Raw genomic sequence first — 23,682 nt, forward strand, 5'->3', positions numbered from 1 at the left:
TGGCTAATTCATTATTTTGTTACATTGAAACAATTCTGTCCTAATTTCATTGTAGACACAATGACAATAAAGTCTATTCTATTCTATTCTATTCTATTCTATTCTATTCTATTCTATTCTATTCTATTCTATTCTATTCTGTTCTGTTCTGTTCTATTCTATTCTATTCTATTCTATTCTATTCTATTCTATCACTGGAAAAAAATGACCCGGGGCTTAACAGGTTATTAAAGCCTCTGTAAATGTTGCTGTCTGAATAAACTCTAGGGTGGATAAATAAGTAAGTAAGTACATTTTATTTATAGAGCACTTTTCACAGACAGAGAGTCACAAAGTGCTTTACAGTGCAAAATACTATTAAAATACCATTTAAAAATATAAGAAAATACAATAAAAATAAGTGATAATAATAGTAATATAAATGGTTAAAATAAATGATGAATGACAGTGGATGGAGACACTTGGTTTATGTTCAGTTAATGATATATTTTGCTGGGGAAAAAAAAAAAAAAAAAAAAAAAAAATATATATATATATATATATATATATATATATATATATATATATATATATATATATATATATATATATATATATATATATATAAATGTATATGAAAGTGAATCTGAGATCATCATCATTTATAACAAATTTTCCATGATTTTACTGACATAAGGGAACGGAAATTATAATTTGCTTGCATCATGTAAGTGATAGACATGATAAAAAAAAAAGAAAGAGTGGTGGTAAAAAGCCTGATCCAGTTGAAAGTATGATGATAATGGTCTGACCTCTGCTCATATTGAACCATAAGAAACTCTTGAGTGATGCAAACAATATTACGAATATTGATGTTTCATGTTTGCAATTAGGTCTTCCAAAATCTTACACACTTCACCTTGGAGGGGTAAGATGACAGGTACTATGGAGAGGTTTTATAAAGTGTTTGAGAAGTAGATGCTGAATGTGGAGTCTTAAATATAATGCAGACAGTATCACTTGTTTTCAAAGCCTAGCAAGAACCAACCTTGATCAATGAATGAGTGCTGATCTGTGTGTTCTGCTTCTAGGAGGCGTGGTATGAGTTCCGTGTCATGGCCGTCATGGATGACATGATCAGCGAACCGAGTAACTTTGTAGGCGTGTCCAGCACAGGTGAGGTATCACATTCTACAGTCGATTTTAACCCATAAAGACCCAAACAGCCACCGACGACCAAAACCATCTACAGATCTAAAATGGTGAATAACTTCTGATGCACTCCTACCAATACTTGTAAATAATAGGTGGAAAATGCAGTTTATCGTCTTTTCATGGTCATCAGATATGACCCATTTGGATGTTCGGAGGTTCCGTAGTTACCGTGAGAACACCGGCATCTTCTATAACATTATTTCACCAGTAAAACCCATGGAGTTTGATAAATGACAGTGGATGGACACACTTGGTTTATGTTCAGTTAATGATATAGTTTGCTGAAAAAATCCCTTTTTCTTCAGTTTTCTCTGTTTTTGATATAATAACCCTTAAGTTTAATCTGAGCTTTAATGAACATGTACATGATCAATAAATTCAATATAGGAAAATACCTGATGTTCACAAAAAAACCCACAAAATACAGTGGATTATGTCCTAATAAATTGTGATAAATCACTAAAGAATTGTTGAATATAGAAAATAAAATATTTTGGAAGTGACACAAAAGTAACACTGGGTCTTTATGGGTTAATACAGGGGTTCCCAAAGTGGGGCATGCGTACCCCCAGGGGTACTTGGAAGAAGCTCAGGGGGTACTTGAATTTTTTTGGAAAAATACATTAAATAAGTCATCATGTACTGAATACAAAATAAATCATGAGAATTAATGCTGAAATATAAAACACAATAAATACATTCATATAATAGTTTTATTGTCAATCATCTTGTTTAAGCTTTGGTAACATTTTAGGTACATTTTTACTCTATATTATTCAAAATGACTTTATTTGAAAAGCTAAGTAATTATTTTTTGTTGATGAACTCTTCATTTATTAATTAATGGCCAATTTAATTCATTTTTAGTATCAGTGAAATAGGGCGCTTTTCAGTTTATATTTTGCACACAAAAGTTACTTTAAAAAATGTGTAATTTTTTATATATTACTGTTAAATATGTGATGTTTGTTTACAAAGTTTTGAAAATATAGACACCTTTGGCACAGGAACAAATTTTGCCAAACTTTTTTCAATCAAAAATGCTGAAACGAGAGTTGGGGGTACTTGGAAAAACAGTGTATTTCAGGGGGTAGTCCATTGTAAAAAGTTGGAGAACCACTGGGTTTATGTATTTGATGTACATGGATACCTGTGCCCGTATACTTTACATATGTGTAATAAATCATAAGGCGGATCTGCTGGAAGTCCAACTCACTGCTCTGAGTTTTTCTCATCAATGCTCGAGTTAAAACCAACAACCCCTGGCACTAACCTGCATCTTAAACCTCAGGCTATCGTCACATTTCTCAGCCGAGGAGGAGCTGTAGATGTATTGCATACGCAGCATCTGAAACTTTACATTTCGGCTACTCAGCATTATTACATTTTAGCTCGCCTTACGCGTACTCTCCTTTAAAGGTATGACATCATTCTTCTTCCTTCTACAGATTGCATCGGACTGCTGTGTGCTAAAAAAAGATTCATTAAACCATTTTTTCCTTTTTTTGTTTTTGGTCGCAGTTCTGAAAGTCTGTTTGAATCTGAAATTAAACCCCTTAAAATGGGATGTTGCTACTGCAGAGGTCATTGAGTACACATCATTTGGTAAGAGCAGCTGTTGGTAGCATTTACAGAGAAGATTTTCTCATGGAGCCTTGGGTTTCTGATAGTGCACTGCTGCCCCCTGCTGGTAAAGACTTTATGCAAAGTGTTGATCAAAGCCTCCTGCTTAAATCTGTGTTGTGTCAAATGTTCATCTCCTTTCACTCTTAATGTAGTCAGTATTCAGCTCAAAGCACGTTACACACTGACTTTACCCTTTCAAAGATCCCCAAGGTGCTTTTTGGATACCTGATACCAACATGTTTCGAGACCGAGTGCATTTTGCTGTATCATGCTTCAATCCTCCTTGCAACTCAGCACATAAACCAGTTGTAACAAGTTTGTAATAAAGGTTGGCACATTGCACCCCCTGGTCCTCGCTGTATGATTCATTAGTATGTGGGTCACTAAAACAATTCAGGCTTTTATAAATGAGGACGGGAAGCAGCTCGCAGACTTCTATAGGTTGGGATCTTGTTGGAAAGAGATAATTCCTCTGTAGAGGGAAAGAAAATACAAAGTTCAGATTGTTATATCGCATTGTTTTATATGGGTGCAGTGTTCCCTATTAATTATGACCCTGAGAATAACTTTTAAGACTCTGAGATGCATCACAACACAACTTTTGCAGCACTGCAGTCTCAAATACAGTGAAGCTAAATGTGATCGCACAGTCAGGGAAAACATTATTAGACCACCCTTGTTTTCTTCAATTTCTTGTTCATTTTAATGCCTGGTACAACTAAAGGTACATTTGCTTGAACAAATATAATGATAACAACAAAAATAGCTCTTAAGAGGTTAATTTCAGAGCTGATATCTATCCATTTCCCATGGTTTTCTTGATAATTACTAAAATCACTTCAGTTCTTACATCAATATCTATGGCATTGTGCTGACAAAAACAGTGCTTTTAGGCATTCCATGTCTTCTTTTCTGTCTGTTTTAGTCACATGATACACACAGGAGTTAGTACTTGATTGCATAACTATTGTTTTTGATGACTTTTGATGGTCTAATAATTTTTTCCGCAACTGTGTAAAGACTGGAGGCACAGTCTGTAGGTTATGATCTGAACAGAAGTAAGAGACAAAAACACCACTTTTGGTTGAAATTTGCGTAAAACTTCCTCTGTGGCATGCTGTATTGCATTATTGTGATGCTCTACTCAGTTTGTAATGATTTTGTAATTGCCTCTTATAAATATGGGGCTGAAAAAGCAATTGAAATTTTAGTGGAAAAGTATTTTTGCGGCTAAGCAGGATTCTCCAGATGTAAAGGAATATAAACCCCAGTAAAAATAAAATCGGCTGTATTTTTTTGACAATGAAAATACAATGTAGAAATATCTTAAAGCAGCATAATACGGGGTGCTTGTGCAGGTCTTGTAAGTCTTTAAAGTATGGAATTTTGATACACAGTTCTTTGAAACTGGAGCCTTTATTGGTCCTTCTGAACAAGCAAAAACATTTTTTTTTTTCAAATATCAATTTCCATGTATGAGTTTTAATTTTGTGTCATATTTGATACATCTGGTCTCAATGCTCAAGTATTCTTATTTTTGAACAAACAAAAACATAATATAACACAAACACATCTGACAAATTGGTAATTCCTTTTCAAAATTGGCAAAGTTCTGCCTCCTTCCTCATTAATGACAATCTTTTAGTGTCACTTGAAATGACATTGAATTCCTCCCCCCTGGTGGATTATTTGTGTATTGCATGTATCTAATTGTATACGTCAGGTTTTTCAAGGGAAAAAATATCACACTGATCATGTAGAGGGCTTCAAAGCTCATGTATCATATATGATTCAGCATTATAGGGTTAAGAAATGTACGCTTTTTTTTTGAGTTCTTCACATGTGAAAAATTTTCATAATTTTACTTTTTACATTAAAAGACAAAAATTTGGAGTTATTTATAGGCTATTTATCGGAGATGTGCTATTATTCTACTGGTCAGACCTGCTTGAGATCATGTTGGAATGTACAGTATGTGGCCCCTGAGCAAAAATAAGTTTGACATCCCTGCTTTAGATTAAATGACCACACAGAAAAGCCTATTTATTCCTCTTCTTCTTGTATCTCTGTAGCATAATTTGCAAAGTACACTTTTCCTGCACATGTTTGTCTGTTGCCTTCATGCAAATATCCTGCATCCATCGGTGTGGGTTTCATTTGGACGTCTCATTAAACAGCGGTTTGTGGTTCCTCCAGGCTTGACCAAAAACCTGAGTGGGCCAATATCACATCATTTTGACCCTTGACATTGATCCGGCCTATTATGAGGGCTTCAAAACTCATGCATCAAATATGATATGTTTGGTGTTATAGGGTTATCAGTGCAGACTTAATCAGCAGCTGGATAAAGTGACAAAGTGAGTTTTGAAAAAGTCTGGACTTTTAATTGGATAAAGAGCAAGCACCCTGATAATATGATTGGTATGCATATCATCCTCTCCTGATGCACATCTTCCAAGGGCAAAAATTGAAACTCCTTATCAGTTTTTCAACTCATGTCATTCAATAGCTACTTAATCAGAGCACAGACCGCCCTCACAAAGGACAGCGTGCTCTTTTCCAGTGTACTCACATCTGCACTCTAATCTTACGGTAAATATCACTCCCAAATTCAGAGCCAGAAAATGAATGTTGACATTAGAATCGGTCTTTGGGGATGCCACATCAAGTCAAGTAGCAACAGTCGTATCTTTGGTTTCCTGTCCACACTCACACATGACACTCCTCTCTTCATCCTGTAGAATTCTTCCCCCCTCCAGAGATGGTGGAGGAGGGTGGACTGGCGCGACCAGTGGTGGCTGGCATCGTGGCCACCATCTGCTTCTTGGCAGCAGCCGTCCTGTTCAGCACGATGGCCGCTTGCTTCGTCAACAAGCAGCGCCGGCGAAAGCTCAAGAGGAAAAGAGGTAAAGAACGGGAGCCAGACACTGGAAACTATCTCTGCATTTCACTATTATATAGGAACTTTAAAGGTGTCATATTTTGCTAAACCCACTTTTATTAGTCTTTGGTTAATTTATTTGTGTATTTGGACCCTAATAGTACATAAAGTTTGAATTTGAAGTGCTGCAAAGCCATCTTTATATTACGTCCGCCAAAAATCGAGTAGATTTCTACAACCTGTTTCAATTCCTGCTTAGTTTGTTATGTTTTCTAACTAGTTACATCACAACATTTGCACATATAAGGTCAAGACTTCCGACAAACTTTTCTCCGAGTACAACATACTTGTTTGTCAGCAGCAGCGGTTGTAGTCCATACTGAAAATATGTTCAAACTTTGAGCCGATTACCTAAAATGTTCAGTTGTTGGTTGTATTAACAAACACAAGTAGCTGAATGGGACAGAACAGTAAAGTCAAAAACCTAGAGGGGGTGGGGCATGAAGTGGTTCATTTGCATTTAAAGGGCCAGCGCTCAAAACGACCTTTCTGGTGTCATTACTCAGAAATAGGATTGAAGATGGACCTGTGGAGTTGAATTAATGAAGAATTCAGACCCAAGCACAGCATTTACAGTTTATGTAGACCACAGGGAAAGGTTTGAAAAAAAGCAAAATATCAGTCCTTTAATAAAACCTTTACTACTTACAAACACTCACATACAGTGGATGATTCATACAGTGTTACTGCTGCTGTATGAGTCATATCCTCTTGACTGTATGTATAAAAACAAAGTGGCTTTGTATAGCATCCACATATCAACAACCAAATTAGCACGAATGTACCCTGATGTTGACCCTACATGTGATAAATGTAACGGTGCTCCAGGCTCACTCCATCACATGTATTGGACATGTTCCTCTTTAGGTAACTTTTGGACATCAGTTTTCCATACGCTGTCAGTAGCCCTTCATCACCAAATCGAGCCCAGTCCGTTGACCGGTATCTTTGGCATTGCTCCAGATTTAGATCTCCCTAAAGTCATCCTCAACTTCCTGGCTTTTGCTTCTTTACTAACTCAATGAGCTATTTCACTGAAGTGGAGGGATTCACATCCTCCTTCTTATTCACATTGGCTCAGGGACATGATGTCCTGCATGCGAGGATCAGAGAATAAATTTTACAAAATATGGTGCCCCTTCTTGGTATTTTATGAGAAATAATCTCTGAGTAGCCCCCCCCCCCTTCCCTTTTTCATTTTTTTTTTTTTTTTTATAGTAGTTTTTTATGTACATATTTTTTTATAGAATTTTTTTCCCTTTCTCTTTTTTCTGTTGTTTTGTGTTTTTTTTGTTATTGTTCATTTATACTGCACTTATTTATACTTTCTAAACATGGTTGTTAATTTTTTTTTTTTTTTTATAATTTTCATTCTGTATTTTCATACATTTTTTCAGTGGTTGTTTGTGTTTGTCCATGTTTGGGTAGGGTTATGTGTTGTGTCATGGGTGGATGTTGTTCAGAACATGAAAAATTATCTTCCTGTATAGTGAATGTTTTATTCATGTTCTGTTATCAATAAACAGACCTTTGAAAAAAAAACAAAACAAAACAAAGTGGCTTAAATGGAGTGATGACAGCGGATGAATAGGTACTCACTATAATGTATAAATGGCCTGTTTTTCTCCTATCCCAGATCCCCCTCTTTCCATAACCCACTGCAGAAAAAGCATGGAAACTCCGTAAGTAAATGCAGCATGACACACAAAGCCATTTCACTGACACTTTACACAAGAAAACAGTAGTAACAGAGCAAAGAAACTATTTTATTATATTTAGGAGTTTCCTGCCTGGACTACACTTCTGATTGAGCTGTAAAATCTCTATAATAACTCATCCCCTTAAAATAATAAGCTTGCAATATGTAAATGAACTTGTAAATCCATTGAAGTACTCTATAAGACATATTTAAATACATGAGATGGTCAAGTGGAGGTCAGTTGTGCATTTTTTTCTGACTTACTCAGCAGCTAAATTACAAAAGGCTGTTTTTTTCTCATTATCTGAAGAAGAAGAAGGAGGTCGACAAATAGGTAGTGTTATGTTTTTCAGGTATCATTACTGACTTTGAGGGAAAATAATAGCACAAAAAGTTAAAGTTGCTCAGACTTGTTATGGTTAGTTCTAGCTTTATTGACAAATTAATGTAGATTTGATTTGTTGATTGGTTCATTCATTTAGGCATTTGTTATATTGACTTACATGCTCAGTTCAATACTTATCCAGTTCATAATATAAGTAAAAAATAGATCCTTTATGACAGTATTAATCAGTTATCTGCATTTTCATCTCGGATAATGGATTGTTAAAGACTAATATAGTAACAATACTTTCAGTCAGCTTCTGATTACTGTTAGATATCAGTCCTGAGTATTTTTTGTACCTTATTTAATGTGTTATTGAAGAAAAAACAAATGCAGTTGCTTTATTTCATCATTAGAACAGAACCGTGAGTGCATCTAAACTCATTGTACATAATATTACATGCAGGTGCAGTTACTTCGGTGCTAAATGTGGATAAGAAAAACAACGGACATGTTTGAGAATTAACGTTTTGTTTAGACATTGTGACCAATTGATTGTTTTCAAGGTTGTTTCACACACTTATTATTTTGTGTGGGTATTGTCGGTTCTATCTGGGTCAAATGAAAACCATCCGTCCCTACTGAAAAGACTCATTAGATGACAGATTTGTTGAACAGCGAGGGGCTCTTAGTGGCTCGCCAGGTTCAGCCTCAGAGCGTTATTCTTGTGTGACAGGTCTTGTGTTCTGTTCTACATCCGACAATCCATCCTAACAGCAAGCAGTTTAAGAGTCCAGGTAGAATGAGGAGAGGAGAACAGACCTGAGACTGTTTTAGCTAAATATGCTCAAACCATGAACCTCGCAGTATGTTTTTAAGTTTGTAACAAAACTTCAACATAAAACCTTGTATGTTTTCCAGAACTCTGTCTATTTAATCTAACGGGTTTGATTTCTATTCCACATTTCACTGTAAAATTACTTCAAATGTGAACTTAATAACCACATGTAGCAAAAAGAGTGATTGGACTCTCATGACCAGGTTAACTCCTGTAGTGGAAGGTTTTACTCTTGTAGTAGTCCATAACTTTTTTTATTGATTATTACTGTCTACACTACTGAACATGAACTATGCACGAGAAAGTTTTTGACTAGGGATGCACCGATACCACTTTTTTCCAGACCGAGTACAAATACAAGTACTTACATTTGATTACTTGCCAATACTGAGTACCGATATGAGTACTTAATAATACTGTTACAGTTCTTAGTTACTTTTGAAAATGTCCTGTGTTGTCATCGTCATTAGTCGACTGTAACAAAGTGCTGCTACTGACATTTAATGCATTGGAACGAGTGTTTCTCAATCAATCCACCAGAGGGCGCCACTCTCAATTAACCATACTTGCCAAATACCACGAAGAAGATTAGAATTTTTTGAGAAGAAGAAGAAGAAAGTCAGTAATAACAAACATGGTGATGACAGAGGAGGTAATACTAATGTGGATGCTATTGTTGATATTGATGAGGGTAGTTGGAAAGATCCTCTACCTCAGTGGTTTCCCAACCTTTTTTGGCTCATGACCCCATTTTAACATCAACTAGAAGCACTCGGAGAGCGCAGACCTCCGCCAAGGCTGATCAGTGGCCCCCCCCCGTGGGCCCCCCCCCCCACCCCGATCACCACCAAAATTTAATAATTTCTTCCTTATCCCATTTCCAACAAACCCTGAAAATTCATCCAAATCTGTCCATAACTTTTTGAGTTATGTTGCACACTAACGATCAGTGCCCCCCCCCACCCCCGCCCCCCCCACCCCCCCCCCCCCCCCGTGGGCCCCCCCACCCCCGATCACCACCAAAATTTAATCATTTCTTCCTTATCCCATTTCCAACAAACCCTGAAAATTTCATCCAAATCTGTCCATAACTTTTGGAGTTATGTTGCACACTAACGATCAGTGGCCCCCCCCCCGTGGGCCCCCCCCACCCCCGATCACCACCAAAATTTAATCATTTCTTCCTTATCCCATTTCCAACAAACCCTGAAAATTTCATTCAAATCTGTCCATAACTTTTGGAGTTATGTTGCACACTAACGGACAGACAAACAAACAAACAAACAAACAGACAAACAAACAAACAAACCCTGGCAAAAACATAACCTCCTTGGCGGAGGTAAAAATTGCAGGCGAACCTAGACATTCAAAACGGAGGCATTTTATTTGGCTAAAATTAATTTGTTTTTGATCGTGTAATAGTTTGCTTTAATATGTTGCAAATAAACATTAATTTTAGGCAACATTTAGACTATATAATGTAAATTTTTATTCGTAAGTTTAAATTTCTTACCAATTACTAGAAATTTCAGGCAACCCCATTTGAATTCCAGGTGGTGTCCCGACCCCAAGGTTGAAAAACACTGCTCTACCTCCACGGTTCCCAGTGATACTGCTTCTCCATCTGGGTTCGCACAGAGCCTTATATATAAGATAATATGATGATCTTTATATGGCTCTGGATACGCATCTGCTAGCTCCCATAAAACGGACCGAATTACTCGTGGAATGTACGCAGTGGATGGACAATACACTCCATCTGTATCCATCTGTGTCTTTCACGTAACTTTCAGTCACCGTTACTTTTGTCACCGTCGTTTATTTTTAAAAACCTCCACACTGCTGACATTACTCCTCCGCTGCGTACCTGCTACACTATGAGGTGAACGTCACATTGCCGTCAAATTGTATCGGTGTGTTTGTATCAGAGCGCTATTACTACAAACACTCAGTATTGGACCGATACCCAATACTGGTATCGGTATCGGTGCATCCTTATTTTCTGCATACGCTCAGTCATGGGTTTCTTCCTATAAGGTTTTTCTAAATCTACAGCTGTTTCTCAGTCTCAGTGATCCTTCCCTCATCGTCATTTCTTCTGATCAATTCGATTATGAATGGAACAAGGTCAGAAAAGGACCTGATAGAAATAGAAATGTCCTCAAATTAGTGGATCAGTATTGCATTGACTCACATGACAGTGTGATTTGATAGAAATATTATCTATATTATAAAAGCCAAGTGGATTCTATGTGCGTGCGTGTGTGTGTGTGTGTGTATGTGTGTCGGGATTCACAAACAATTCAAAAAGAGCCGACTGCTGCAGTTTGGTATACTTATGTATTTTTGGTCACGGAACAGACTAGCAAAAATGGCAAGTTGATAGGACTAATATTTTGGGAGATATTAGTAATTTTGGAATATAATAGCCTTACAATCACGTTGCTATGGCCAGAACGCTTTGGCGGTGACTGCTGGACAAATGTGGTACAGCACACACGAATACACAACAGCATAAAAACTACCACATCTAGAATGCACTAGTTATACATATATATGTATTATTATATAATAGAAATACATATTTTTGATAATAAAGCTGACGGGGCATTAATGTGTTCCACTGCAACAGGAAACAAACTTCATTTCAGTTTATCCCAAAAGTTGATATTTATAAATCAGTTTTAAAACCATTTCACTTCCATGTGCCTATGACCGAACTCTTCATTAATTCATATTTTACTGTATTTAATGTCAGTAAATTCAGTAAGATTCTTTTCTTCTACTCATCATATTAAACTTTTGTGCATTACATTTCTCTGTAAATCATAATTTAATTTATTCTGTGCTTTATTTGCTCCTCGTGTACGAAATGTTCTATATAATGGAAATGAACTTGTTTGGTCTTGCTTCAGTAAGGTGACATTATAATTACATTTAACTGCATTGTAGTGACTGGTTCTTCTTTGAGGATTTATTTGCAGTTAAAAGTCAGCTCTTCTTCATTTAGCGACATTAAAAAAAAAAAAGCCTCACACCAAGGATTCTGAGTAGTTAAACAACACAGAAGATCTACAGACACATCCTTGAAATTTAAAGGAAGGATTGTGTGCACTGGAACAGTCTGATGATGTAGCTTTATGCTTGAAGGATCTTTACTTGAGATTGAGAAACAGCCTTTATGTCCAATATATAATAAAAAAAGCTGATTCTTCTACTACTACTGCTACCACTCCAACTAAAGGAGGATGAATTCCTCCACAAATTGTGTTATTTCAAGTCTCCTCATACCTTACTTATAAAATCGATTAGATCTGCTATCATAAAGGTCATCTGAACCTGTTACAAGCACAAATGAAAGTGATTATCAGTGAAATGTGTGTTTATTGCTGTTAAAGGAACCATAAAAGTATAAATAAATTAGAGAATATACTGTATGTGGATATGCACTTGGTTTTTTCAGCTGGATTCTGTTATGTTTCAATTTTAAAATTCCACATGTGGAGAAGTTTAACATTTATGTTGTTGAACCTGTCATTTTGGTTTGCCATGTATGTGAATATAGACTGACTGAGACAAAATGCAAAGAAAATAATGTTGCAGGTTTTGTGCAGCTGTCAACGCTGCATGACTGGAAGGACGTGAGATGTCAATTTTCACAAAACTTCAATTTCTCCCTACTTCTGCCTGTTCCGTCCTGCATTTTCATCCATGCGTGTCAAACAGGACGGTGCAACACGCAACCAAAGCACGCCGAATATCCCGCACTGACTGATAAAGCCTGTTACTTGAGAATTGTCCCATCGGTTTGTCAAACTCACGTTTCCTTTCTTTGCCTTTAGTTCTGCTCTAGGTTTTCTTCTCTTCTGCTTCATACTGTTAAAACTATTTGCTCATTTCCTGTCGCTTTCCCGCCTCATCGACAGCCTTCCTGTTTATGTCCAAATTTTACAGGAGTCCGCTTAGCTTCATTCCCAGTGTTGACCCCTACTGGGAGGGGCCACATCCTTCCAGTCCTCAGTGAGTGTGCCAGCTGTTATCCCCTGTTCTTGCACACTGTGTAACCCCCCCCCTTCCCCTTCACTTGTGCATCAGCCCCGCCCCAGCTCCTCCGAATCCTGACCTGGCTGCATGTTTCTGGCTAAAATCTCCCCCACAAAAGCACAGCACCAACACCAGGCATTGTGTTTTCACAAGTTAAAAATGATTCCCTATGAGGAGGTGGCATACATTAATCCACCTTCAGACCTCTGGGGAGTGTGTCAAAATAATACATGATTAAAAATATACTTAATAATTTACCACACCACTGGAAAAGTTGCAAAGACAAAATAAAATAAATGCCTACTCATTTCTCAGCTTGTTTGTGTAACCTTCAGGGTTTAGATGTTTATACTGTTGTATGGGTACAAAACACACTTTTAACTACACTGCAAATATCAAAATCTTACCAAGTATATTTTTCTGATTTCCAGTCAGAAAATCTCATCACATTTAAAATAAGACATAATCACCTAAAGAGTAACTTTTCAGTGAGATATAAGAACTTATTTTTAGACAATAGATCATGAAAATTGTATTTCAAGAAATCTTACCAAGATAATTTTCACTTGTTCCATTGGCAGATTTTTTGCTTGAATTAAGCAAAAATAAATAAATAAATAAATCTTGAATTAAGCAAAAAAAAAAATCTGCCAGTGGAACAAGTGAAAATTATCTTTTCAAGATTTTCAAGATCTATTGTCTAAAAATAAGTTCTTATATCTCACTTAAAAGTTACTCTTTAGGTGATTGTCTTATTTTAAATGTGATGAGATATTTTTACTAGAAATGACAAAAATACACTTGGTAAGAGTTAGATTTTTGCGGTGTAATTCTTAAGGCTGCAGGGCTAAATAGTTTTTGATATCACTGGGCAAAAAAATCCTCATCTTTTTTCAGTATTTTATATTTCAAGTGGTATGACTGTAAATGAGATTGATGAGGGAGATTTTGGGGAGGTTTTAGTCCCTCATAGATGTTTCCACAGAGGTAGGGAGTTAATTACAGCCACCAGTGTCATGTTTATTAAACTGATCACTGTAAAGTTCAGTCATATGTGACTTGATACAGAAGTTTGTATCTTCTCTTAGCAGCATCAAACACCATCAGATCACCTCTTTTTAAAAAGAGTCCAGCCAAAAGAAAGTCCTAGACAAAATATTTCATTGGACCACCTTGAGCTTTCATTAAAAGATGCATTCACCATGGTGTCATTTATGTCACAACAAATTCCACAGCTTTTATTTCCATCCATAGTTGGATGCTTCTATGAAACTGGGTTCATTTTGGTACCTGCACTTTACCAGCTTTTTAGGCCCAGTAATAAAAGAGAAATTTAGACATTATTTCCCCCCAGGATGTACCTCATGATGACCTCAGATAAATGCAAAAAAATTATACTTTTATATTATTTTGGGGCTAAAAATAGAACCAAAATTGGGACATGAAGAGATACCTATGTGTCAGTGCATGTGATCTGGAAAATATGGCTTGTGATGGTCTTATATAGGGCTATTAATAAAGATACTGTGTTAAATTTGACGATCCTAGTGGTTTTTCTAATCCAGACATGGATCAGCAGTCTCATTCCAGGTTTTGTGTGTAACCCATCATGTCCACTTGCGTTACATGCGGAACCTGCCCATTGAAACACAAATAAATTGTGGGTGATTTTGCAACAGTGGTCATTTTTGTGAAACACTCTGCCTTGCATAATTAGTTGGATTCCCAAAATGTACCTGTGAGAGAATAAAAAGATATTCGAAAAACAGTAGCGAGTAATTTTGGCGTTCTTTTTACCGTGTTACATGTGGATTTTTGTATAAAAATAATGTGTTTTATCTGAAAAATAGTTTCTTTTTTATCTCAGTAAGTATTTATTTTTTAAAATAGGCCCAAATTGCTTCCAAACTTGCTTCATAACATTAACCTACATCTGGTTTGAATTTTTAGCCCCCATGTCCTGTTTTTAGGGACCAGTTTCATAGAAGCACCCAGTTGCATTCATTTTTGTCCAGATTTTGTATTGATGATAGAGTCGGACAGCAGTGTAAAATGTTCTCCATCACATCCCATAGATTCTTAACGTGGTTCAGGTCTAGACTTTGTGGTTGTGCAGTCCATGTGTAAAATGACGTCTCCTGTTCCTGAACCACTCTAACAATCTGCTCCTGATGAATCCTGGTGTTGTCCTAGAATATAAAGGTGTCATCAGCGAAGAAACAAATCCACTGATGTTCACTCTGGTCATTCAGTATATTCAGGTTCAGCTGACCTCATTTTATGGACACATTACATCGTGAACCTAGACCTGACCAACTGAATGAACCATAGATCATAACACTACCCCCAGAGGCTTGTACTGTAGGCACTAGGCATGATGGGTAATCACTTAGAACAGTTAATCTGGACTCATCAGACCACATGACCTTTTTCCATTAAAACACAGTCCAATCTTTATGCTTTAAACAAACAGATGGATGTTTAAGAAATGAGAAGCTCCTCTTTGGATCAGTTAAAGTGTTAAACATATTAAATACTGTAGTAATTATCCTTACTGACTTAAGTACAGGTGGGGACTTTATTTGGCCCGGCTGTGTATTTAGTTTCCTGATTTGAGGAGATATCAGTATTTTCCCATGATCTCAACTCCTGCAGCTTTAACTAACACATGATAGCTCATGATAAGATGAACATGCAAGATAGATCGTTAATTCCTGTTGTTCACCATGATCAGATTTTTTGACACTCCTGTATGTAGGGAATGTTAATCTACACTTACTCTTTATACTATTTGATAACTTAGTCCTATATTTCACAAACATTCATTTTATTTTCATCCATTTCTATAAGCAGTCACAAAAAAACTGCATTAATTCATTGTGAACAACAGGAAATCATGATGCATCTTGTTTTAATTTATGTATTAAATCATCATGAATCATAGCGAAATGTTTTGTACCCTTACTGAAGTGTTTTTTTTTTTTTGTTTGTTTTTTATTAATAAGTTGTCCACTGTGGTTGATTGTGGTCTTATATAAACAGGCAAAAATAATTACTGATCTAACTAGTATGAAGACATTAAAAGCTTATAACAGTAATATATGTGTTAAAAAAAAAAGAACAAGCCCATGTGTATTTTTATTTTGTCCAAATGATGAACACTGAGGTTATTTTTAAGACATAAATATATTTTAAATATTACACTAATCTGAATTTCAATTAACTAAATATACTTATATAGTCAAAGAATTGCAGCTGTTGTGTTTATTTATTCAGATCAGAGAATTTAAGTTGTTTTATGTCATTAAGAAATCAATATCCTATTTTGCTGTACTTCTTTGATTGTGATTTTGTTTTCTGTGCACACTCTTCCTCTGCCTTGTGAACACCTTCTGTTTGTGATTCGATCAGCTCCTTTAAACCACTTCGGCACTTTGTATCAACCTGAACCACTTTCTTTATGTCACCCCTGAATCCTGAATGAAAAGACACTACTTTTTCTTTCCCATCGAAGAAGCATCAGTCATTGTACCAGTGGATGTCTTCTAATTATCAATCTGCACCATCAATATTTATGACACAATGTGTAAAGAGGATGATTTTCTGTTCTTTTGTTTCAGTATTTCATATAAATGTACTAAATATTAAACACTATTTCAAGGAGTTTGTCTTAATTCAGAGACCATTGCCAGATATTTTGGTGACTATAAAGAACACCAGCAGCAGCTTTGCTAACTGTAGTGTGTATTTAGTAATTTAATAAATGTTTTCAGCTTGTACTTAAAAGTATCGACCATTATTCCTATTGGTTACAATTACATTTATTAAAAAAGGGAGGTGTGGTGGCATCATTCACACCAAAATGTTACTAAAATAAATAGAGGCTGGTTATGGGTTTTAATGTGATGAATATAATACCAGTGCACCAGCAGGAATCATGGTCAATTCAATGAATAAAACATGTCCTTTGAGGATAATTGTTGCAATGTAAGCAGACTTTTTAACAGCACATGTGTCTATGTTCTTGTATTTATGATGACAGTTTATGAAAACAATCTTCAGTATTATATGTCTCAAACTAAATAAAGCGCATAGCCACATTTGGCATAATCTAGTGTATGTAAAAGTGTTTTAACTGGCAGCTCTCTGATAGTTATTACAAGCACAATAAAATTCCAATAAAAAAATGAAAAATATCCCATAGAATTTTGTAAAATGCGTACAGATATCCATATGTTCTGAGGTGTTATTTAACCCATAAGGACCCAGTATGACTTTTGTGTCAGTTCCTAATGAATTTTTCTCTCTTTTTAACCTTTAGCGATTTATCACCATTTATTATATTATCCTCTGAATTTTGCATTTTTTCCAGTGAAAATCATCTATTTTCCTATGTTTAATTGACTGATCATGTAGATGTTCATAAAAACTTGGAGTAAAGTCGAAGGTTATTGTGTCAAAAAAAAGAAAAAACTGAAGAAAAGGTGACTTTTTCAGGAAAATCTATCATTAACTGAACATAAGCCCAGTGTGTCCATCAACTGTCATTGATCCAACTCCATGGGTTTTACTGGTGAATCAGTGTTGTAGAAGATGACAGTGTTTGCACGGTAACTATGGAGCCTCTGAACATCCAAATGGGTCATATCTGATGGCCATGAAAAGATGACAAACTGCATTTTACACCAATTATTTACATGAATTGATAAGATTAGTGGATTAACAGTTTAGATCAGTAGATTCTTTTGGTCGATGGTGGATGTTTGGGTCTTTATTGGTTAAAACAAGTTTTTTTCTGTGCTGTTATTGGCGCTCGTACTAGTCAAACCGACAAAAAGCAGCACAACAAGCTTTTTTTATTAAAATACATTTGACCTGGTTGACAGATTTAAGCACATTTAAGGCTATCCTTTAGTTGTCCCTTCTTTCCAGTCATAACAGAGCTTAGCATTGTGTTTTAAGACAGCTGGCCTCTGACTCACTGTTACTTTTTCAGTGTTCATGCATCTTTTGCCAGCTTTGTCCTCTTGGGATGTTGTCATGACCCTGGAGTTGTGTGTCCTCATATCTGATTAATTAGCTTAAGGAAATTTACATCCTCTTCATCCCAACATTAGGAATTAAGTAGCATTAACACTAGGTTTGTATTTTTTTTCCAAACTAGAGTGGTTTCCAACAGCTTATCACATTTAATTGAAGCACCTTATGAAAGCCACAAACTACCTTTACCTTAGAAGTAGGTAACATTTCCTGGAAATGCTTAACCAGCAAACTCAGTTTCATCACATTTTGATCCTGGCATATTTTTGCCCATTTACTTACATTAATGGAACTGCAGTGCTGCCTACAGGGTGGGGAAGCAAAATTTACAATGAACATTTAGTTGTTTTTTCTCAGCAGGCACTACGTCAGTTGTTTTGAAACCAAACATATATTGATGTTATAATCATACCTAACACTATTATCCATACCTTTTCAGAAACTTTTGCCCATATGAGTAATCAGGAAAGCAAACGTCAAAGAGTGTGTGATTTGCTGAATGCACTCGTCACACCAAAGGAGATTTCAAAAATAGTTGGAGTGTCCATAAGACTGTTTATAATGTAAAGAAGAGAATGACTATGAGCAAAACTATTACGAGAAAGTCTGGAAGTGGAGGAAGCAACAAAAAACGTACCAAAGCTTTTATTAAAGCTCTCAAATCCAAAATCCTAAAGGATCCAACCAAATCCATGAGAAAAATGGCAATTGAACTTGAGGTAGACAACAAGACCATTAGAAATGCAGTAAAATATGATTTGAAGTTAAAATCTTACACAAGAACACCAAAACACTTGTTGACAACAGCAACAAATCCAACTTTAGCAATTTTTGGGAATCATGTTTATGGCCGCCTTCTAGCCCAGATCTAAACCCTCTGGATTCTGCTATTTGGGGCATTTTAGAACATGCTCCCAATAGAACGTCACACCGCAATGTCAACTTTCTTAAGATACTATTAAAGAAGAATGGGAGAAGTTGTCACCCGAATATTTGAGGAACACTTGCGCAAGTTTCAGGAAGCATGTGAAGGCAGTTATTGAGAAAGAAGGAAGACACATAGAATAAAAACATTTTCTATTATGTAAATTTTCTTGTGGCAAATAAATTCTCATGACTTTCAATAAACTAATTGGTCATACACTGTCTTTCAATCCCTGCCTCAAAATATTGTAAATTTTGCTTTCCCACCCTGTACTCTTGTGATTTGCTGATCTCCACATAACTTCTACCAAATGTACGCTCTATTTTGGCCAATTATTTAAACTATAAGAGTTTCTGAGCTCTGTCGCTAACATGTCAATGCTGCTGTTGTTCTGTATAACTGCTGCCAGATCTTGAAAACCAGGGTAGATTTTTATTCATCACTCCCCAATATCTAAATGTAAACATGTCTGCAGGTATTGATGAGAGTGGAGCCTTTAAATGTATTCTGCTGCTGTAATAAAATATGAGTTGCCTGACTCAACTTAAGCTCTTTCTTTCTTGTTCTTGTTTTATTAATGATCAGCCATTTCTTCAGTTTTTGGATGTCATCGCCTCAAAATCTGAAAGTCTTTTTATTATGTGTTGGAATAAACAAAACTAACAATACCATAAGATAAGTGTAAAGTGGTGTTACGATTGACATACTAGCCTTCAAATGTAGACATTTATGGTTTTATGCTGTTAAAACTAATAGAACTGTGCATGAATAAAAGAAAAATGTTTTTAGTGTGATATCCTCCTCTTTTACATTCCCACTTGACTTGCGTTATCAAACTTCTGATACTGTGGTCTTCAAGGTTAAGTTGCACAAATATGTTGAGCAGTTACCCAAAAAAAGCACATGATCTTGTCTTGCATGTCGTATAGAATACTGACAAATGAAGAGATCCTCTGGTATAGCTGCTAATACACAAAAATCCTGGCAAACGGCATGTACTTTCATAAAGTTCATATCAACTGAGGTCCCATTTACACGACAACGTCTCACCCAAAAACACAGAATTATTTCCTTTGCCTTGTGAAAATGAAATTCCCTGTTTACTTTGGGATGCTGTAGTGTGCATGCCAGGCCAGCAGGTGGTGATGTAATAACTTTGTAGTGACAGACCCCATGTCACCATTACATGTTCCGCCACAGACACAAAGAAGTACACCCAGCAGTTGTTATTGTTGTCCAATTCACTGATGGCAATATGAATGAAAGTCTAATAGGTATTCACAAACTTACCCATTGACATGATAATGAGGGCTGTTGCATTGTAGAAGAATTCCACTCTGGAGGTTGTGTTAGCTCATCTAAAATGACATTTCTATATAAACCGGAAGCCAAAACACAACAAAACCTTTACGTTCCACCATAAAACTGATGTCGTGTAAATAGGCCCTCAGATTTTACAAATGATGATTCATATGTCAGATTGTTCATAGCACATTTTTGTAACTGCAGACATATTTATCAGGTTTATGAATATTTTATGATCACACAGGAGGTAGAACGCGCTGAAAATGGTCACAGGTTTAGACAGCTATTTTAACAAACATGCCTCATACAGTTATTTGTTATGTCAGTTTCCTTCTGTTCTGTGTTGATAAAGACCATTAAGTACCATTACCAACATGACAAACAGCTGGAATGGCACCTCAACAGTGAATGAATTGAAGGTCATTTTATTTCTGCTTTTTTTTCTGACATGTAAATATGTGCGATGAGGATATCTTAATGAGACATTACTTTAACATTGTTCAGTCATTTTTCTTGTATCTCAGTCAAGATGTTTATTTATAATCAAAAACATAATTTGCGGTTAATTTCTCTGTTTCAGTCAGTTGCCAATAAAGAAGTGGTTCAAGTAAATAATCTGTCTTGTGTGAAACTGTCATCTTTATTTGCAGTTTATTCTTACTAGCCTCAAGAATGAATTTCCCCAGAAGTATGTAGTTTGTTAATTCCAGTAAATAGTTATACATGTTCTTTACTTTTCTCTGTAGATCATCTTCAGGGAAGGTGAGCCCAGAGAGTGTCCATTCGAAGGAATCTCCATCAGAATCATCTGAAGATAGTCATGACCAGCGTGGGAAAAAACCACCCCCAAGTCCAGGGAAGAAGGAGGAATTGTCTTTATACAAGAAGACCAAAAGAGCAATAACAAGCAAGAAGTACAGCATCTCCAAGCATGAAGCCGAAGCCACAACACCAATTGAACTCATCAGCCGAGGCCCAGATGGGCGCTTTGTCATAGATCCAACAGATATAGAGATGTCTGTAAAGCCTCGGCGAATCGAGGGCTTCCCCTTTGTGGAGGAGTCAGATCTTTATCCCGAATTTCGACAGTCAGATGAAGAGAATGATGATCCCAGGCCTCTGCCGCCAGTTATGGCGACTCTACGGCCTCACCAGATTTCCCCGATCTCCAGTCAAGAGTCTTACCTGCAACCTCCAGCCTACAGCCCTCGTTTCCAGAGGCCCTTCGAAGGTATGACCATCATGGAGAGCAGTCGGCTCCAGGCCACAGGGCAGATCCGAGGCTCTCTACACCACAGGGCTTTCTATGGCTATCTAGGCCCCCCCGGGGATCATGATCCTCCACCTCCTTTTTACATGCCTGACACCAGCCCCCTGAGCTCTGTCATGTCCTCCCCTCCATATCTTGCAGAAGGTCCATTTGGTCACCCTATGATTCCTGAAGAAATGGGAGAGGGTGATTTTCCACAATATACTGTGTCTGGCTTCCCTCTTCCTTTGACACTCACTTCTTCCTCTCGTTCTCCGGAAATTTGGCAGGGACTGGATTTTACCTTTGCAAGTCTAGAAGGGCCCCAATTCATTTTTCCACCGCATCACCCCTTGCATCTCCGCCACGACTCCCCTTATCCTCCTCCACCTCATGTTCTTCCCCTTAGTGCTTTCCAGCCCTCCTCTCTCCCAATGCCAACTTACCCAACTGTTCTACCACTGGAGGCCCCAAAGAGCCACCCAAGCAAGTCTCCCAGCAAGGCCAAGCCTCATGGCTCCCCAGCCAAGCATTTAGCTATGCAAGAGGCACATTTAGGGCAGCTAAGACACACAAGCCACGGCATGGGTGTGCCTGTTTTGCCTTACACCGATCCAATGGCCCAAATTGTCCCTAGCACATTCAGTAGCCTGGACACTCGATGGTTTGAAACCCCCCCTCGTTTCAGTCCCAGACAGGCTCGTAGGATGGATTCTGGCATGCATCAGGTGGTACTCCAGCCTTCTCGACTCTCACCCCTCACCCAAAGCCCCCTTAGTTCTCATGAGGGCTCCCCAGAGATTGTAGTACGTCCCCGTCCACGTCCCAGCATTGTCCAACCGCCTATACCTCCGGAGATGTCTGAGATTACCCTCCTCCCTCCTTCCACAGCCAGCTTCTCAAGAAGATCTTCCCCTTCCTCCTCACCTGCCCAAGGCCAGAGTAGCAGGAGAGCAAGTCCCAGCTACCGTTCCCACATGGCCTTTGCCACTTCTGCAACCAGCTACCCAGCCTCCCAGTCCCCGTCACCCCCCATGGAAAGCAGCAACATTTTTGGGCAGATGCCATCTCAGAGGAGGACTGAGGAGGAGATCCTTCCATCTGAGCCCTCTCCACCCCAGTTGTCAGCTTCAGGGTAGGTGCAATAGGCATGCAGAGAGAGGGAAACCATTTGAGTCATCTGCCCCAACCCATAATGCTTTGATGTGTCAAGTTGCTCTGACATTTTAGTTTCTAAATTGCTTTTTAATATCCATCAATTAAACTTTTACACAATAGTTTTATAGTTCAGTTTGAGCTTCATTTTCACTTTTCTTTTGTGAAAAATGTCAAAGAAGTACCATTTTACTGTCATTTAATGAGCCCTGAAAGTTTTCAGTTCATCTTTAATTCGGTCAATGCTGCTTTTCATGTCAGACATCAAGTTAGAGTATTCACCCATTACATCTGTGAAGCATTGTTCCAAAATTATCACTGTTAGAAATGTATCACATTTGAATATAAAAAAAAACAAAAAAAAAAAAACTTAAAAGTAATTGTCAAACAACTGATAATTCACTGCATTTGCTTCACAGATGACATTACAGACCTTTTGGGGCTACAGTAGAGCTTTGATGAAATATACCGCTGCCAGTACATTTGTTTAATTTGTTTGGCACAAGCCCCTAAAAGCCTGGGAATCAGCAAGACATCACCACAGGACCCCTGTTTTTCCATCTCTATCATGTGTTACCCTGCTTTCACCTAACAGGAGGAATCCCATAATATCCATTCAATTGATTCCACATATAAAACACCCATTGTTATGTCTAGCTCCAAGCCTTTGAAGATGCCTTAATCATGCAGAAGGATGCTTTAAGAAGAGTTCATCTTGGCAGGCCCTGCGGCCCATCCTCGGCCTTAGTAACCTGACTGCCTAACCAATTCTCCCCTTACCTTCCACCCTTTCAGATTTTTTCCTACCCTACTTACCTTTCTGTAACCCTCCTCTCCCCAACCCTTTTAATTGCCCCAGGACACCCCCAGGTCTGACTACCAAGGGAAGGTTGTTGGGCAAAGTGTGTCACAGGGCCTGTCCGCTTCTCATGTACTGCAATGTCTCCATCATTATGAATTAGGGGCAGTATGGTGGTTCTTGATGGCTCCTGGAGTCTTACCTGCTTTGTTTTTGATTGATCTCAGCTATCTGGGCAGCGTTGTTGTGACCAGGTCCTCTACACCGCAATAGGTAAGGGTTGGATCCATGTCTGAAAGGGGGGGGTTAGCAGGTGGGACTTTTTTGATCACCTCGTCCTTTAAAGGGGAATACAAGACTTTGAGTCTTTGTTTGATTTGTTCCTTCCTTCAGTCAACCGTGTAGTTCATTTCAGTTATTTCCTTTTTTTTCTTTTTCTCAAAACTGGCTATGCATTTTAAGTTCTGCAGTCTTCAGTACAGTGTGCATTCTGACTGAAGCACATGTCATTTTTTAGCCAGAGTATTAGGTCAAGAGATGTA

At 37.4% G+C, this 23,682-nt stretch overlaps 1 protein-coding gene across 2 annotated transcripts in view; it reads left to right on the forward strand.

Moving 5' to 3' along the window:
* The window catches only part of igsf9bb (immunoglobulin superfamily, member 9Bb), a 206,006-nt gene that overhangs the window by 173,104 nt on the left and 9,220 nt on the right, over positions 1–23,682 (forward strand). Inside the window, exons 15-19 of one of the 2 annotated variants that reach the window (XM_030154685.1) lie at positions 1,071–1,155; positions 5,562–5,726; positions 7,398–7,443; positions 12,578–12,643; positions 20,684–22,321. In XM_030154685.1, the coding sequence (XP_030010545.1) occupies positions 1,071–1,155; positions 5,562–5,726; positions 7,398–7,443; positions 12,578–12,643; positions 20,684–22,321 (2,000 nt within the window). The remainder of the gene's footprint in view (positions 1–1,070; positions 1,156–5,561; positions 5,727–7,397; positions 7,444–12,577; positions 12,644–20,683; positions 22,322–23,682) is intronic. The other variant, XM_030154686.1, reaches the window with a different exon arrangement.

This window comes from Sphaeramia orbicularis, chromosome 14 (assembly GCF_902148855.1).
Source record: "Sphaeramia orbicularis chromosome 14, fSphaOr1.1, whole genome shotgun sequence".
NCBI classification, from domain to species: domain Eukaryota; kingdom Metazoa; phylum Chordata; class Actinopteri; order Kurtiformes; family Apogonidae; genus Sphaeramia; species Sphaeramia orbicularis.